General features: G+C 41.2%; 1 protein-coding gene across 1 annotated transcript in view; it reads right to left on the bottom strand.

Moving 5' to 3' along the window:
- Positions 1–17,327, bottom strand: part of LOC124270502 (gamma-aminobutyric acid type B receptor subunit 2-like) — a 164,393-nt gene that overhangs the window by 16,936 nt on the left and 130,130 nt on the right. The window contains exons 9-14 of the mRNA XM_046705517.1: positions 17,263–17,323; positions 16,640–16,720; positions 15,149–15,299; positions 10,722–10,854; positions 7,568–7,675; positions 664–786 (exon numbers count right to left, since the gene is read on the bottom strand). Coding sequence (XP_046561473.1) covers positions 664–786; positions 7,568–7,675; positions 10,722–10,854; positions 15,149–15,299; positions 16,640–16,720; positions 17,263–17,323 — 657 coding nt within the window. The remainder of the gene's footprint in view (positions 1–663; positions 787–7,567; positions 7,676–10,721; positions 10,855–15,148; positions 15,300–16,639; positions 16,721–17,262; positions 17,324–17,327) is intronic.

Consider the following 17,327-nt stretch of genomic DNA (forward strand, 5'->3'; position numbering starts at 1 on the left):
AGCATGTGTTCATCATTCCGGGTTCGATGCCACAGCTCGGGTCAACATGAAGCTCACGTTTGACAATCTCACCTTTGCCACTCAGTATAATATATATAATATATAGTATAATGTAGTGAGTGGCAAAGGCGAGGGTGAGGTTGTCAAACCTATCTTCTTTGAGAGGCATGTTTAGAAATTGGATAGTATGAGACAGCGATACAAGAATCTGTATCGAGACGTCGCATCTCCTGAATAAAGAAGTAGTTCATCCATAAAGCTTGTCCTCATCTCCCTCAGTATATGTTTCACAGATACTGATAAACCATATTCAATATACCATGCCATGCAGGCTGTGCCACACACTGGAAACAACCAATTAGAAATACTTCCCCGGGTTGGACAGGGTCGTACACCTGTGCCAGGATAAAACGCTTAACGTGTACATCCTTCCTATCCAATGTTTGGGGTTGCACATCTGTAGATTGGCAGCATCATGTTGCACCAACGTCCACCACCAACAATTTGGTACAATGTGTGAAGCCGTGACATTGCTGGAATACTGCTAAAAGCGGCGTAAAACCCAACTCATTCACTTAGAACCTTACCCCGAAGCCAGGTATTTTCGGCCTTCTTTAGGAAACTAGCAGCACAAACATCCACCACCAACTCCCGCCATCTTACCTCAGGGGCCAGGTTTTTCTCGGCCCTCTGTATGGGGTCGTACACCTGCCAGGCCACCAGAATGACAGCATCCAGAAGCACCAACACACACACGATCAGAAACAGCTTGTAGTCCTTGATCACCTGGGGACATAAACATCAACCTTGGGAAACTCAGGAACGTAATATGGAGACGGCATTTCTCATTTAATGGGTACGGTTGGATTTAAACCCATAAAAAATATTTTAACTTCTAACTTAATGTCCAAACCATTAAGTACATAAGCATATTCTCGACGAGTCACGTTGGTTTGATAACCAGGAATGCCCAAATTGACGTGCTGCAATTTTGGAACCAGAAGTATATAATTGGTTTGGCTCAGGCAAACCACGACTCAGTGACAAGATGATAAGTTGCTGCATTATGGCTGGGGCCACAAGGTCACAGGTTCTACCCATCCCTCTGAAGTCCCGAAACCAGTAGCCGTTCCTGGTTCCAGAGTCTCTCTGATTATGCTCTTTGGTTTGTAAGCTGCATACCTGAGGTTTCACTAAAGTATAAAATATCTATGAGCTACCCCACATAGGGCGTTCCTCCCGGAATACATTTGCACACTGTCATACGGGCAACTCCTGTTATAAATGGCATAAACCACACACTCACTTTACCCAGGGATTATAAATAATTCCCAAATATGTGCCCTCGGTAGACAATTTGGGAATAAGATCGCTATTTAATTCAAATCGGCCATTACGATACGAGTCACTTGCACAAAGCTATATCATCAGTTATTCGAATACAACACGAATAAGGAGATTTATAATTACAATTTGGAATTTTTTACTGCCTTGTGTTTATAGATATCGGGTTCTAATATCAGCCTCTGAACGTGCCAAGATACCAGGTAAATAATCCTTATAAATGCTAACATTCATCCTGATAATCGGGAGCTATTTCAAGAATCAAGTAAATGCATGTACGGATTTCTTGCTGAATGACAGATTTACCCGTGGTACGCGTACTTCTTCGAAAACATGTTTGTGACATGCTGAACAAAAAGTAAAACATTTAAAGAATTTCAAATCTTCAAGTACATCTCTACATACAACCCATACAACGCCCGCCCCACTACCCCCCCTAAAAAAACCCAAACCAGTACAACAACAAAAAAACAAACAAAACAAAACAAACCCACAAATACACACAAAGAAAACAACACAAAAAGCTCTTAAAGGAATGCAGAAAACGACGCTTAGATGATAACAATACTTGGTATTAATAAATAAAAAACACTTGGCTGACAAGTTGTTCAACATTCTCCATCAAATTATATTACGTACTTATCTGACCGACTCCACTTCTTTGTGGAAAACAAAATATTCTAACGGTTTCAGTAGGTCAAAAAATGTCAGTCACCACCTATTCGTTTAACCGATTAAACATATTGGACAACCGTGTACCGTTAGTGTCAATCTTGAACATATCTTTGTTGTACATACAACATATCTATAAAACGTGAAGGTCATTCATACACAGAGGCGTTCCAATAGCATGCACAAGTAGCTAACTCTTTATTATAAAGCACTCAGATCGCACGGAACCAACAAAAATGACACCTCAATCCTCATCAGTGACAAAAAAACCCAATAGTTTATGTTATTGCATAGTGAACTTGTGATGTGTAAACCACATCGTTGTAAACTAACTTCACGGTGCCGCGTCTAGACAACCCGCACAGGCAGAACACTAAAACACCCATTTTCTCCGCATTATCCCGCTAACATTCTCTAATGCCTTCTTTATACAAGATTGATCAGGCCGTAAATATCTTTGACTTAAACTCAGCATGGTCGAAATTCAAACATGGAATTCCGTTTACTATAAGAAAGCGTTATTAAGCCGTGTGAAATAGCAGACCTCGATACCCATACTGGCATAATCTATAGTTTAATGACTTCATGTATGCCTATTGTACGCCTATTCCATTGACCATCTTTGATGCACACGTTTGAAGTGCTGCTAATGCAGATTTGAAACATGTCATAAAATGTTTTTCCTTGTAACGTGAGATTCACGAAATTGAATTATCATATTCACACAGTTATTGAAGCAATGGCGTGCTGTAATTCCAATTTCTATGTGGGCGCTCGGGAAGCGGTAGAACTCCATGAAATACGACGTGGGGAACGCCGATCACTTTACACCAAACTGGCACACGAAACGACGGGTTTCCGAATTTGTGTTCATACGACGCTCCGACGTAATTCTTTTGAGTTGGAGGAATTAACGATGTTATCTGGGTTATCATGTTCTCTGGTGAATATCATCATTCTGTCTGAAGCTATGATTCATACATCACTCACGGAATTGAATCCGGACTTCTTAAACATGTAGTGTTACTGTACAATAACCAACACATGGCGAGCAGAGCTTACGTTAGAGCATCCTTAGAGGTCTAATGTCCCTTAACAACATACGTGTCGCATGGATGCTCCAGCAGGGAAATGAGAAGTGCTAAGTGGTCGTGTTGAGTGGAAGATGCCATATTAGAAACCCTCCCTATTCCATTACCCCCCACCAAACCTTCTCCGGTCACCGCGCCTTTCTAAAATTATGCCCTATTTTCCAAGTGGGTCGTCATTTTCCGCGTGACCTGGATATGTATTTAAGGTTACATTGTTGTTTAACGAGGAACTACTATTTCAGAATCGTGGCCACAGGCTGGCTATCTCTCCTTATCCAGCCACAAGTAATGACTTAATTGGATGACCGGAAGCGAATGAATCCCAGCATCCTTTCAATATCCGGCGTAGCTTTGTGATCGCGCAGTTCTTCCTTTTGACGCAGTTCTTCAAAAAAAAAGTCCAAAGAAGATGAAGAATTGGAATATTGTAACTTCAAACATCAGTTTTGTAGGTTACCGTTAAACCAGAGTTTTAAGAATTACCGTTTCTTCTGGTTCCTGTGGGGAACGTTTCCCCTTTAATCGTTCACGGTCATTGTGGGATCATATCGCATCGCTTACCATTCCTCGGAAGGGCTATATATAGCAGTTTGTCTATTTCATCTTTGCGATCAATATACCAGAGATTAATTAGCTTATCAAATTAAAAAGTGTTTGTCGATTGCTCCGTGAGGGCCAGGAACTACCCAATCCAGGAGTGTGGTCAGTCACGTGATCCATCACTCAGAGCTCAGCTGAAGAGGACAAGGGGTATAAATCACTTTGATTCTTCAGATAATATAATTTACAACCCCAGAAATACCAGCCAGTCACGGTATATTACACGGTATTCTTACTTTACGGAGAAATAACATTAATATTCCTCATGGACACATCTCATTACTCATTGATCCAGCATTCCCTGGATCAAACAGCATTTATTAAGAGCTATCCGCCTTTCTTAACTTCACCATTCCACTTCGACGGTTTTACGTCGCTTTTACCAATATACAGACAGCAACTCGAGGGACGGAATGGGATTCGTATATTACCCTCATTTTGGGTACTGAACATAACACGTCACCAAGACGAGTTCCCTAAAATCACTTGGCAAACCAACCGCCTGCTGGTAAATAACGCAGTTCATTTTGAAGGGAATAAACTGACAAGGTCTCTTTGGAATATGTGACAATCGGCCAAGTCATCTGGTTTCTGTGAGGCTAAAGAGGCGTCTTATTCACAACTGCCCGTCGTTGTTGCCAGTAATGGGGTGACAAACATGGGTGACTTCTTACAATGAGAGAGCATTGAGATTATTGATGAGTCCCGCCACCCATCACTATCTATTGTTGTCACATCGTTGATGGTACACTAAGCATTGAAGACTGGTACTTTGATGGTAAATGCTGAGCTTCATTCCATAGCATAACGGACATTGCTCAACGCTATGGCGGGGCATGGTTCTTCGGCGGAACAAGAGCTGTGCCGACTCGCCTAATGACTTTATTGATATTTATAACATCGCTTCCCAAAATGGAAAGAGGTGTGAAATACCAAAGTCCGATAACCGCAGGCGATAAGGATGCAACACAATTAAGTGTAAAATCTAATATGGTCGACATAGCGGAAAATCACGGATTTGACATCAACAGTCTTACAACACTTTGATACTGACACAATCGTTCCGGCGCCGGCATAGAGGCAGGCCCCGAAGCACACAATTTCAGAATAACAGCCCATATATAAGTCCTTGATCGTTACTGTAAACCTTTCTATAAGCCTGGGAAGGACCTGAAGCCAAGGCCAGTAGAACGCTGGCAGAACGGTGGCAGAACGCTGATGCAGGGCTGGTAGGGTGAGACCGAAACTGGTAATGTGCTTGTAGACTCTGATTTCATATTTAAGTGTTTATAATCAATTGCTCTGAAGACTATTACCTTCCACTTAGGATATCTGTTGTGAGATATGTACATGCTTTTAAAGCTTTAAAGTTTCAAACAACTTGAGCGCCATCGAGGCCTTCGTTTTGGTAGATGAATGTGTTTTGGGTCTCGCTCATCTACTACTGATTGTTATTAAACGTAATAATTCTAAAATACTACAGTTATTGACATTTTATGTCAAGATTGTCATGAAGAAAATAATGACTTGTTATTTGCTTCCAATCCATTTTAAGCAGCCCTAATGATTTGCGCATGTGAACAACAGATGCAATTTGCTGCTGTGCTTCAACAATTATCAATAAATGTTATATTGAGAAAATAGGAAAGAAAGTTTTGGACCGGAAATGATCAGTATTGCCTTCAAGTTAAAGTGTCTTTACTCAGACCCATTCATAATACACTGTTCAATAAAACACGCAACACATTGACATGCATCCGGGCCATCAGAGCCATGGTGATTTTCACCAGAAAGTCTAATCCGAATGGAGAATGAACATTTCTTAAAAACCAATATTAATCATAACGCAATTTCGATTTTATTATTTCAATATCCTAGTCGAGCTTACACTTGAAACAAATGTTTTGAAAACAAAGTAATAAAACAGCTTGGGGCTATTTCAATTTTACATGTCAATAAATCCCCAACAAGCAACCGGCATATAACACTTGTACTTCCGCATTCACGGCATACAGAAGACGTTCGGCTCCACCAAACTGGCACACGGAGCCATGTGCTTTTCATAATGTTGAATCTGAATATAACATTAAGCACAGCATAAAATCCTCATCTGCTGGTTCGGTTTGGTTCAAGTGGTGAGACTGATAAAATACGTAACCTATATCGATTTTTGTCTTTGACTCTGTGCGTGACACGAAGGCATGGCAGTTGAAGACACCGTATGCCAAGATGAAATCTCTGCATGAACTCCGATATGGAAGGGTGATATGCAAGGTTTTTGTAAGCAAATGACATGCTTAGTACACGTTTACTTGTATAACCCAGAATAATATTCTGTTCTCATGAAAACGTAAATACTTAATGCACTTATATAGGTGGTACATTGGTACACACATCTGGACAGTGTAAAGCATACTTCTAGTGCTTCCATGGTCACTGTGAATGTCAGGTTACCAAATTGAAAGTGACTTCTCTGAGTTTGTATGAGTAGTCACTGATAAAGAATAGCAGACATAAGGACGCCTTATTATTTTATTAGTAATGTTTTGTCTGTTTAATAATCACATTAATGCGAGTCCATTAGGCGAAACTAGTCATAGAAGCTCTGTTTCAAATCTTCCTATGTGCAATCCAAGCCAGAGAGAATGAAGAATTGTGGGACAACATGATTTCCTTTAGTGAAACAGGCATGGAGAGCGATTTGTTTAAAGCTGAAATCGAAAACGTAATCTTAAAACAGTCCACGGTTGCTCTTTGAGTAAAGGGTAAACCAATAAAACACCTGTTCTGAATAAAACTGATCGATAAGGTAACGGTTTCATCAGAATAGATATGTATATACACATGTTGATTTCAGTCCAAAGCCTTTAATCCAGAAGTATATTGTACAGTGCTTTTCTGACATGGACTCTCTAATGGGTATTTTCGATGAAAAGAACAACTTTGAAATAATAGAAAACATATTCGTAACGCCTAGTCACAGCGATGATGACACATAGTCTGAGATATAGGTATTCAAATTGGTTTGCTTTTGAGGTTTCTAAGTTCAAAGTAAAGAAATAAATAACTATCATGAATCTACAGTGTTATCTCTATTATTTGACCAAAATCAGAATGTTCGTATGAATTCTCGGATAACTGCACCGACAATCAATGTGACGTGTTAAAATACAAGCAGAAGAAATAGAGACCATATTTAAACAAGATTTTATGTTCAAAAGAAAAGTATCAAGATTTCTACCGAATTTAAAAGCAAAATTCTCTTGGCAATTATACGAAAGTTCAATATAATATGTCTGCTCAGTAACACATCGTAGCATCCAAATGTTTCCAATAATCATAACTTATACCGTTAAATTTTCATATCACCGTTTCACTGATAAATGTTGCCACAGATAACGCAATTATTATGTAGTCAATACCTCAGCTAAATTAAGCTATAGCCATCAGATAGTTAAATGTTAGTTTCCCTGCGCGTTGTATCTAGTCAATGTCAATTTCAGTGATGCCATTGTCTTGATATACCAAGGGATGGGATCTGCAGACGGGATACTTTTCGTCGCGTTCTATTGTGTTATGTCAATATACAATGTTTAAACTAGATTCAGCCACGGCATGCTTGTATCAGGAAGTACGTAATGTGATTCCCCGACTCAACAGGTTACCGATCACATGCTTTCTGTCATGTAAGTCAATCCGACGGCCTTGATTGAAATAAATACCACCATCAGTTATACGTTTCTTACGCTTGATTGGCAAACTTTTATGCAATGACGCTCAACGGGCTTGGTGGTACATGAACCGTTGGCACTAATGGCCTGTTTGGTGCTAATCAGATAAACAACAAAGGGGAAGTTTACCTTCTTATTGAGTTTGATGTTGGTGAAAATGGCGTGTACCCTCCACGTCTTGCTGAACATGGCCCCAAACGCCAACGTGAAGCCCAGGGCCAACACCCAGGCACGGATCTGGAAGAAAACGTCAGATGTTCAGGCTGTGATAAAAACAGTGTTACTCCACCTCATCAGATTTAACGCCGGATTGGTGTCAGGTAGCGATGTGAAACAACTATCTTGTCTGATCTAATGACCCACAGAGAACATCGTGTTAGTTGCCCCAACTTACTACAAGATCACAACAGATAGGCGACCTGCTCAGCCAAGCTGGTGTAACGAGATTATCACGCTCACACAAAACGCAGAACATGTTTCAAAGTTATATTAGGACGAGCATGTACTGTGGGTACCGAAAGATGGTTGTGATCAAATAACGTTAGCAGCCTTACATTGACGAGACACAGTCTGCACTGAAGGTGAAACGAATGAGATCATTACAGTCTGATAACCCGTGCAAACTTCTGTCGCGGAAGTCATATGAGAATATATATCTACACAAACATGCCCGATGCTGCTCTTGATGGAATAATTTACGGGATTGCGTTCTTCCCATTGTACTTGCTTTGAATCTGTCAGGGAATACATGCTGGACCATATTGACTGACATCGAATTCAATCTACGGGTAGTTTTTGCTTATCTGCTTGATATAATGACCACACAGCCCAGGAACTGGTCTTCTGAAGGCCAAACAGCTATCGAAAGTGGAAAGTAATGAGGCGCTAAAATAACGGCACCTATTTATAAGTCAATTAGAGGCTTTAACGCGGGAGAAGCTCTCGAAGGATTATAGACATTCGTTTTGCATATAGCACACCTAATAAGGATAAAGGTTCTTTCGTGCCTCGAGTTTACCGAGCATCAAATAATCAATATAGACCCTGTTAACAAACTGTTTCTGCCCTAATATTTGTTCAAAAGTAATGCTAATTTTATTTACATACCATTCATAATTTACACGCTTATATGATTGATCTATAAGGTAAATATGGATATTGAATGTTGAGAATCATGAAATGAGAAAACGGTTTTGATAGAAGATTAATGTCCCTAAGCCAGTGCGTAACACAATGTGCCTTTCAATAAAGGTTATTCGAAGTGACAAAGAGCATCTTCGTGAACATGAATGACAATAACATGTTTTTAGGGAAAACATACTTATTGTTCTGAAAATAATGCCAAAAGCTTTTGCCTGTCGTGAAAGCAACCATGACATGATGCATGTTGTATCTTCAAAGATTCGGGTGATTCAGCCGCCCATAGCTTCAGTAATAAATGTATTTATGTGATATTGTATTGACCAACGCAGCATTTATGCGACATGAGGGGCGGTGGAGTAGTCCACTGATAAGGTGTTTGCCCGACACGCTGAAGGTCCGGGTTTGATTCCCCAATTGGGTACAATGTGTGAAGCCAATTTCTGGTGTCCCCTGCCGTGATATTACTGGAATATTGCTAATAGCGGCGTAAAACCCCACTCACTTACTCAGGCGCCATGTGGATTGTATCTGTGAAGCATCATTTACATCAACTGTGTGTTGTTACTTGATATTAACCTTGCTAAATACTTGATAAAGTACCATTTCATCTTTTCAACATTTTACGAATGATATTAAAAGGAATCCAAATAAATAGAAATATTGATCCTGAAACTCGTCACTTAAACAATGCAATCCACACCAACGTATCATGACTATAAATACATTGTTACATTCTAATCTAAATAAAACTTTGTTCGCAAATATGTTTCATTACGTAGTTACGTAGTTTCTCCCCTCCCCTCCCTTCATGATTTATTATTTATCTGCATGGTGAATTTCACCGTGCCCTTGCTCAACCCCTGCCCTTGCGATTATCAAAAAATTAAACGGCTATTGAAACGCATAGCATGCCAAGGCTCACGTCTGCACAACGTCATGAGGCCATTGGGATGGTCCGTCGGGGAATGTCTCAACGACAAGTGGCTGCACATTTCCACTGCCACCGGAACACCATTTCTGCACTGGTGACACAAATGACGTCATCGATCGGCCACGTTCTGGACTTCCACGTGCAACAACGCCAAGACAGGACATATGGATAAGGGTGACCCATCTTCGCCACAGGTTTCAGACTACAGTGATGACTGCCCGAACCATCCCAGGACTTCGCCGTATCCACCCCAACACAGTTCGACAACGTTTACGCCATCACGGGATCAGACCACGACGTCCCGCCATACGGCCTATCCTGCCACAACGTCATCGACAAGCTCGCCGAATGTGGTGCCAAAATCATGTCCGCAGACCCTTGTTTTGGTGGAGAAATGTTGTTTTTAGAGATGAGTCCAGGTTTAACATTCCCATAGTGATGGACGTCAACGTGGGAGAACGTTATGCACAGGCCTGTGTCTTGGAGAGGAATCGCTTTGGTGGTGGTTCCGTGATGATTGGGGTGGAATAACAGCACGCCAAAGAACTCCTTTGGTGATTGTTCAGGGCAACGTAACTGGTGTGGGCTACAGGGATCAGATTCTTCGACCTGTGGCAATTCTTTTTTCTGCAATATCATGGCCCTGGGTTAACATTCCAACAAGACAATGCCCGCCCTCATACGGCAAGGGTTGCTATGGATTTCTTGCAACACCACAACGTTGACTTACTGCCTTGGCCTGCAAATTCACCGGATTTCTCCCCGATAGAGCATGTTTGGGACGAGATGGATCGACGTCTACGCCGTCTTCCTCATCCGCCAGATAACGTCCTTGACCTTGCAACAGAACTTGAGAGAATCTGGCGTGACATCCCACAAGCCTTCCTTGCACGTTTGATAGGCTCTATGCGTCGTCGATGCACTGCTGTTCTCAATGTCGATGGTGGACATACCCGTTATGGAGCTTGTGACATGGTCGTTTGACTCCTGTCCTGCTTGTGGACTCGTGACGTCATTGTGATTGACTTTTCAATTGAAATTCTCCCGACTTGTTATGGTCTCATGATCCCCCCAATAAAGTTTATATGTACTTTTGACATTGTTATCGTATTTTGACACTATGTGGCTAGTATATGTATCTTATCTATCAACAAAATCTAGTTTACAATCAATATTCTGAACTTACAAATGAAAGAAAATTTAGCTCACCTGACATAAATACCGGAACAATGAACGGGAGACAACTCCGCCGTCCGTCCCCAATAGGAACACACTGAGGTAACACAGGATGCACCCAATGATAATCAGGTTGTTCATATTTGGACTCGACATCTTGATATATCTAGAAAGAAATGAAAAAAATGAATGAGACGTCACAATTTTGACATGACTGTCACATAGATCAGAAAAGGAAAATTTCACAATCCTGAGGAATCTCCACTGTAGAGCTGGTTAATGTGGATACCGGCTGTTTGTGGGGAAACGTTGAGGCTATTCAGACACACTAACATCTGGGGTAGTCGGAAAATGGGGGATCGACTTCTTATGGATAAGGAAAGGGTTTTGTCTCCTCTATTTACATATATAGATGAAAACATGTAGTTAGAAAAACAAAAACAGATGTAGCTACGTGAACTTAATTGGACATTTCTTGAAAAGTCTCCTGTTTCTGAATAATGCTGAAGTCACAGCCTGCTGATTTCTTCTGCAGAAATTCTGCAATGTTCAGAATGCACTTTGGCGTGTTCATTTGGCAAACGGCCACTGTTTTCAGTGTATGGTCAGATGCTTAGGGTACGACCATGTCATGTGTGTTGGACGAGTAACATTATATTTCGCATTTGTTTTCTGAAAGTTTGACATAGATTCATTCTTGGTGTAAAACATAAAGACTATTCTATGATTTTCTCAAACTATTTCATTTAAAAATGAAGTAATCTCTTTCTGACATTTCAATATATTTCATTAAATGTTCTTAAATAAACTTTCTGCGTCAAGGTCATGTCGCCCATATTTGTATTTCTACGTAAATTGTACACGTGCACGGAGTTGACGTGGATGTTTGGCTGTGAATAGACATGACGTTGATCCCCTGATTACGAAATACACTTCGCTCTGACCACATGTATAGTGTTTTAAAGTACACTTTTGCCCTGAACGCGTCTCTAAGATGCCAAATCTAATACTTTCCTAGCTTAATTACAATTAATCTAAGGCAGAAAACAGACAGAAAAATGACGGTGTCGGTGACCTAAATTAACAATCCTCGCTCAGGGCTAACTGACGCTATTCTATTGACGTGACTGCCCCCCACCCTACGTTTAGACGCACGTTACCAGATAAACAAGTGATGAACAGTTTGATGACGGTTTACATTCGGGTTAAATACCTTCTCAAACTTGTTTTAATCACCTCTGTCATTAACGTAAATCATATGGGGCGAAATGAACGTCGCATTTCTACTACCAACGTATCACTATACCAAGATGAAGCTGACTGCTCACTCGACATTCCACGGATGCATTGTGGAAAGGTAAACAATGCGAACGTTGCCGTGTTGCCGTTAAATCGTGAGTTGAACTGAGACAATTTTGTCCGCCGAAAAACATAAACCTAATGTTTCCACCAGCGATGTTAGCCGAGCTAAGCAACTGCTAACCATGAAGCGGGGTGCTACGGAGTAGTTTACTATAGAAGGCTGTCTGAGGCGATGACAACTGACATGCATCGTGACGTCGGTTCGTTTGAAAACAAGTGTGCAGACGAGAATGGCGTAGTGACGTCAATACAGTGTGACGACATGCAAAAAGTGCACTTTATCGCCTGATAAGGTACTGTCGGCGCCTTTGATCTTTTAGAAAAGCATCTTAGAATACATGATTAAGCACGTCGACAGATGACTGGCGAGTGCACTCACTAATTAAATATGAATATTATCAATGTTGCATATTGCGCTTGTGTCTTCTCTGCATATACTGATAATCGGCAGCTGGTTGCAATTTTAACATTCCTATTTGTCGAATGTATACCCCCATGTTTGATGATGGCTACAAATAAAACGACCCCGAAATGGCTATTCAATGCTGATGCAGTTGTAACGGGTAACACACTGCATCAACAAGTCTTTGAATGGCATTTAGAAGTAATATACATAAAGAAGAGAGCCTTTTATGGATGTCAACTTCTTTATTACGAGGAACACCTTCATCGGGTGAAAGTTTGGTATGGGGCAGAACGCATATATACGTACATGTAAGAACAGCAGAAGTAATATGACAACAGATTCAGGCTAAACGATGGAACAAATGGAAGCCAGCATCAGCAACTTGCGCTTTGGGTCTCAAGTTTGCAGTGTATTGGCAACTATTCTGTTTACTAACGTTTAAATGAATGTTTGGACAAATCCAGCTTTAAGTTTCTTCTTTCTTCTTCCCTTCAACCAAAATGTTATCGACTTAGTCAAAAACTAATTTTCAAGAGAATTTCTCCTGTCGTCTTCTCAAAGTTTATAGTTACAACAGCCTACACACTGTCTTCGATTGTGATGCATTAAGGATTACCAAGTAATGCATGGTCATTGCTAAACTATACATTTCAAAGACATGTGGCAGGGACAAAACATTGTCAACGCCACACATATAAGAGATGGGCCAATTTCCTAAAAAGTATTTTAATAAATGTATATACGTTTTCTAATTAGTCTGCGTTGACACAGGACCAGTCCAGATGCGGATTACATTACAAGAGCTGGTGTCTGTAAAGAACACAGACAAAGATCAGTTGCTCCTTGTGTTCAGTACATCACATCAGATACAGACATATATGATGCGTCTTTAACGACATATAGTAGGTAATTAGATTCCTCTGCAAAAACGTCGTCTCAGTGGGGAGCTCTGGTGGCAGACTGATTACCATACCATGTTTGGATGATGTTGTCTCAGCTTCCCGGAATGTATCCTCCACACCATGATGCCCAGATCGCCAAACAGCGGATCACCTTATTTGCATTTCACTTGAGGATCTAACCCTTCGGTAATCACACACGTGGCGCCCCCGTCAGGTCATCAATAACGTCTTTTCTGCTGCACTTTGCGCTTTAATCAGGCCACAGACAATTGGTTGTCACTTTAACAACTCACGCAACCAAGAGTGGGACCACAATCTCAGCAATTTATAGTCACGGGCTCAACGGATCCAGCCAACCAGTTGATTTTTTATGTGCAACTTTAATATTGCCCACCAACTTGCAGAATCCCAATCGGTATTACCAGGACCTAATCTCGGAGTAGTGATTTTTTAGAAGTTTATGAAAATTTTGATTTGTAGAAGCGCCTTAGGCTGACGGTCTGAAAATGTGTTGAAATCTGCATCTAGTCATCCTGGCATTAACCGGTATTGGTAACGACATAGGATTTACGTGTTGAGGTTCTATACTGAGCCCTCCTTCTGACACCGACGATTTCTGACAGGCACGAGAATCAATTGTAGCATTTTAGATCCTATTATGCCGCATATTGACAATAAAATCCAATAATTCACTCGCCTTAGTCGCTGGATCGGCATTATGTCTAATAGCAGCTTGATCGACTAGGCAATTGGAAGGCGGTATCCTCAACGTCTTCGGCCTCTGCGAACTAGTTTAATACGGTGGAATAACGATCGCGAGGGCTTTGATTTTTTCTGCGGTTTATGATACGCCAGGGACGTTATACCCTCTTTGACAAAAACTCTAATCTTAAACGTGCATAAGATCTGTCAACCTTCTAACGCTGATTTTAACTTTACCGCTACCTTCAAAGTAAGCATATGATATACTGGACCACGCTTCATCAGCTGATTGTGCTCCTCTGCATGGTTTGTCGCAGGCGTTTTGAGCTTAACGTTGTAAATGAAATTTCGTCGGTTACGCTTTTAGTGTTAATCCAATTATCAGTCAATATGCAGTTTCATAAGGGCATGGATGGATGTTGTGTGTGTGTGTGTGTGTATGTCTGTGTGTGTGTGTGTGCTCTGAGGCAGCACTGATGAGGGTTGTTAAAGTTCTTATCACAATGTTGTTACACATTTTCCTGAGATAGCTAATTACTTCTGAATCGTGTCCTATTGCAGGCGCTGCGTTATAGGAAGGTTGAAGTAAATCTATTTTCGGAAAGAAGCAAAGATGGCCTGCGTTATGTTTGCAGATGGAGAAGGGTCTAAAGCTCGATTTTCTTGCATTGTGGTTAGTGTACCGCATCACTGCAGCAAACAGAATTTGCTGTAATATTTGCCGCTGATAGTCATGTAATTTGGTCATCCGTAAAATCTTATTGAAAGGTTACCGAGAAGTAGATCGACATGATGCAATTCTATATCCACGAGTGTGTGCGTGCGTGCGTGCGTGCGTGCGTGCCTGCCTGCATGCGTGTGCGTGTTTGTGCGTGTGTGTGTCAATTGGATTCGAACCAACGATCATAGGTTTCTGGCCTCCCTCAGTGACGAACACATTGTTACGCTACTTAGGCGAGTGGTAGCCCCGACAGACCCCAAAATCTTTTCGTCACTGCAGAGAAGTTACTATTTATAAACATGCATATTCATTTCCGTCAAAAGTCAACCATTATCGAAGGGGTGAATAACAAATGAAAGCTTCTCACCTGTGTCTCCTGTACAGAATGTTGAGAGTCAGGAAGCCCACGGCCATGATGATACCAAGGGCAGACAACACACACAAACTGCTGTACACAGCCACTGAGACCCGCCGCATCTCCGGGTACTCAATGTTCCGGTCTTTGGGAGGCCCGCTTCCTGTTACAATGGAAATATTGGAATGGTCAGGATTTGACTTTGTCGTTATCCGTGTAAAATATTCAATACCATCACTGTACATAAAAACAACACCCACTTTGATTTTCGATCCAGGTAATGTTCATTCTTATCAATCATAACCCGCTAAGATCCGGGTTAGAATTGGTCCCATGCTTGTCGTAAGAGGCGACAAACGGAATCGGGTGGTCAGACTGACTGACCTAGTTGATGCATGTCATCGTATCCCAATAGGGTAGACCTTTGCTCATGCTATTGATCACTGGATTGTTTGGTCCAGAGTCGATTATTTACAGATCGCCAATAGCTGGAATATTGCTGAGTCCGGTGTTAAACAACAAACAAAACAAAACTCATCAATTATCCACAATCATCAATCATTCACATATTTTGAGTACCCGGACCAGGACATCCCAGCGTTAGGGGCGGTGGAGTAGCCTAGTGGTTAAAGCGTTCGCTCCTCACGCCGAAGACCCGGGTTCGATTTCCCACATGCTCACAATGTGTGAAGCCCATTTCTGATGACCCCCGCCGTGATATTGCTGTAATATTGCTAAAAAGCGGTGTAAAACTAAATTCACTAACTCACTCATCCCAGCGTTAAAGTTGCACAATGCCATGTTGCAGGTGTGTGGTTCAGGTTTTGACACTTTCAGGTATTTCAGTGAGTCAGCCTCTTCAGGTAGGACATCCCAGTGTGAGGCAGGTCATAAAGTTCATCACTTTGGTTACCATCTATTACGATAAGCACCATGTGGTACCGATATACCAAGGATCAAGGTCTTCACGATTTGGATTCAGTAGTACCACCCGGGGTTCCCGGAACGACAAAAACAAGACCCGCCTTAGATAACTTAGTTACTGTGCCACAGGGTAAAACAACGCGACTAACGGGATCGGGTGGTCAGGCTCGCTGACTTGGTTGACACATGTCATCGGTTCCCCATTGCGCAGATCGATGCTCATGCTGTTGATAACTGGATTGTCTGGTCCAGACTCGATTATTTACAAACCGCCGCCATATAGCTGGAATATTGCTGAGTGCAGCGTAAAACTAAACTCACTCACTCACTCCAACATTCCCTCATCGTGATATTCACGATTATGCATGTGAGGTAACAAAAATTTAGAAGTAAAGAAAAAACTAAAACCAAAAGAAATTCCGTGATCATAAGAAATCTTTACTGAGAGAAAATTCCATTTTACGATCCCGAAAAAACCAAAAAGTGTCTGTCTATAAATCGCTATCAATGTCTGATGATGTAATAGGTTCGTAAACAAAAAGTGAAAAAGGCAGAAGAACATTAAAATAATCATTTCACCTCTCCACTGAATTTCGCGGTGGAAGTTGAGACTATCAGTTGAGGCGTGGTATTCAGCTATTTCCACCATTTTCCCATCTGCTAAACATAGAGGTGAAGATGTAGTGATATGAGAACACCAGGTTCAAGTCAGTGGGTGGGGTCACATCATGATAACAGGATAACACGAGTACTAAACTGCAAGACAAGAAAGTATATGCCCTTGTTTGACGGTGGCTTAAAATGGGACAAACAAAATTTGTTATTCGATGGTCTTTGATTAGTTTTGGACCTTAAGAAAGCAGCTTTGCAATGACTGTTTTCGGCCTCGTAACGTTTTCATAACGTTTATATTCCGGTACACTTTCTTTGCCTAGCAGTTTAGTGAAATTATTGTAACATCATGATTGCCAATAGCACTTATGGATAAATGGGTTCAGCTGCACACATATTGAGAACAGAACACAAAACATATGTGTTACAGGCGAACACCTTATCTGCACAGGTACCTTGCAGGAATAATACTTGTAAAGGGTTTTACTTTAAGGTCATGGTGTTTACTTTCTTTCAAGTATTGTTATAACAACAAGAACAACGACAACCATCTTATATGACTGAAGTGTGTTTCCAAAGACTGTACTCACCTGTGATTTGCCGGATGCGGATCTGCCCGAGCCGATCGCCATTGTTGAATTGAACCCTGCCCTTG

Source organism: Haliotis rubra, unplaced genomic scaffold (genome assembly GCF_003918875.1).
Source record: "Haliotis rubra isolate DU_JTF1 unplaced genomic scaffold, ASM391887v1 Scf152, whole genome shotgun sequence".
NCBI lineage: Eukaryota > Metazoa > Mollusca > Gastropoda > Lepetellida > Haliotidae > Haliotis > Haliotis rubra.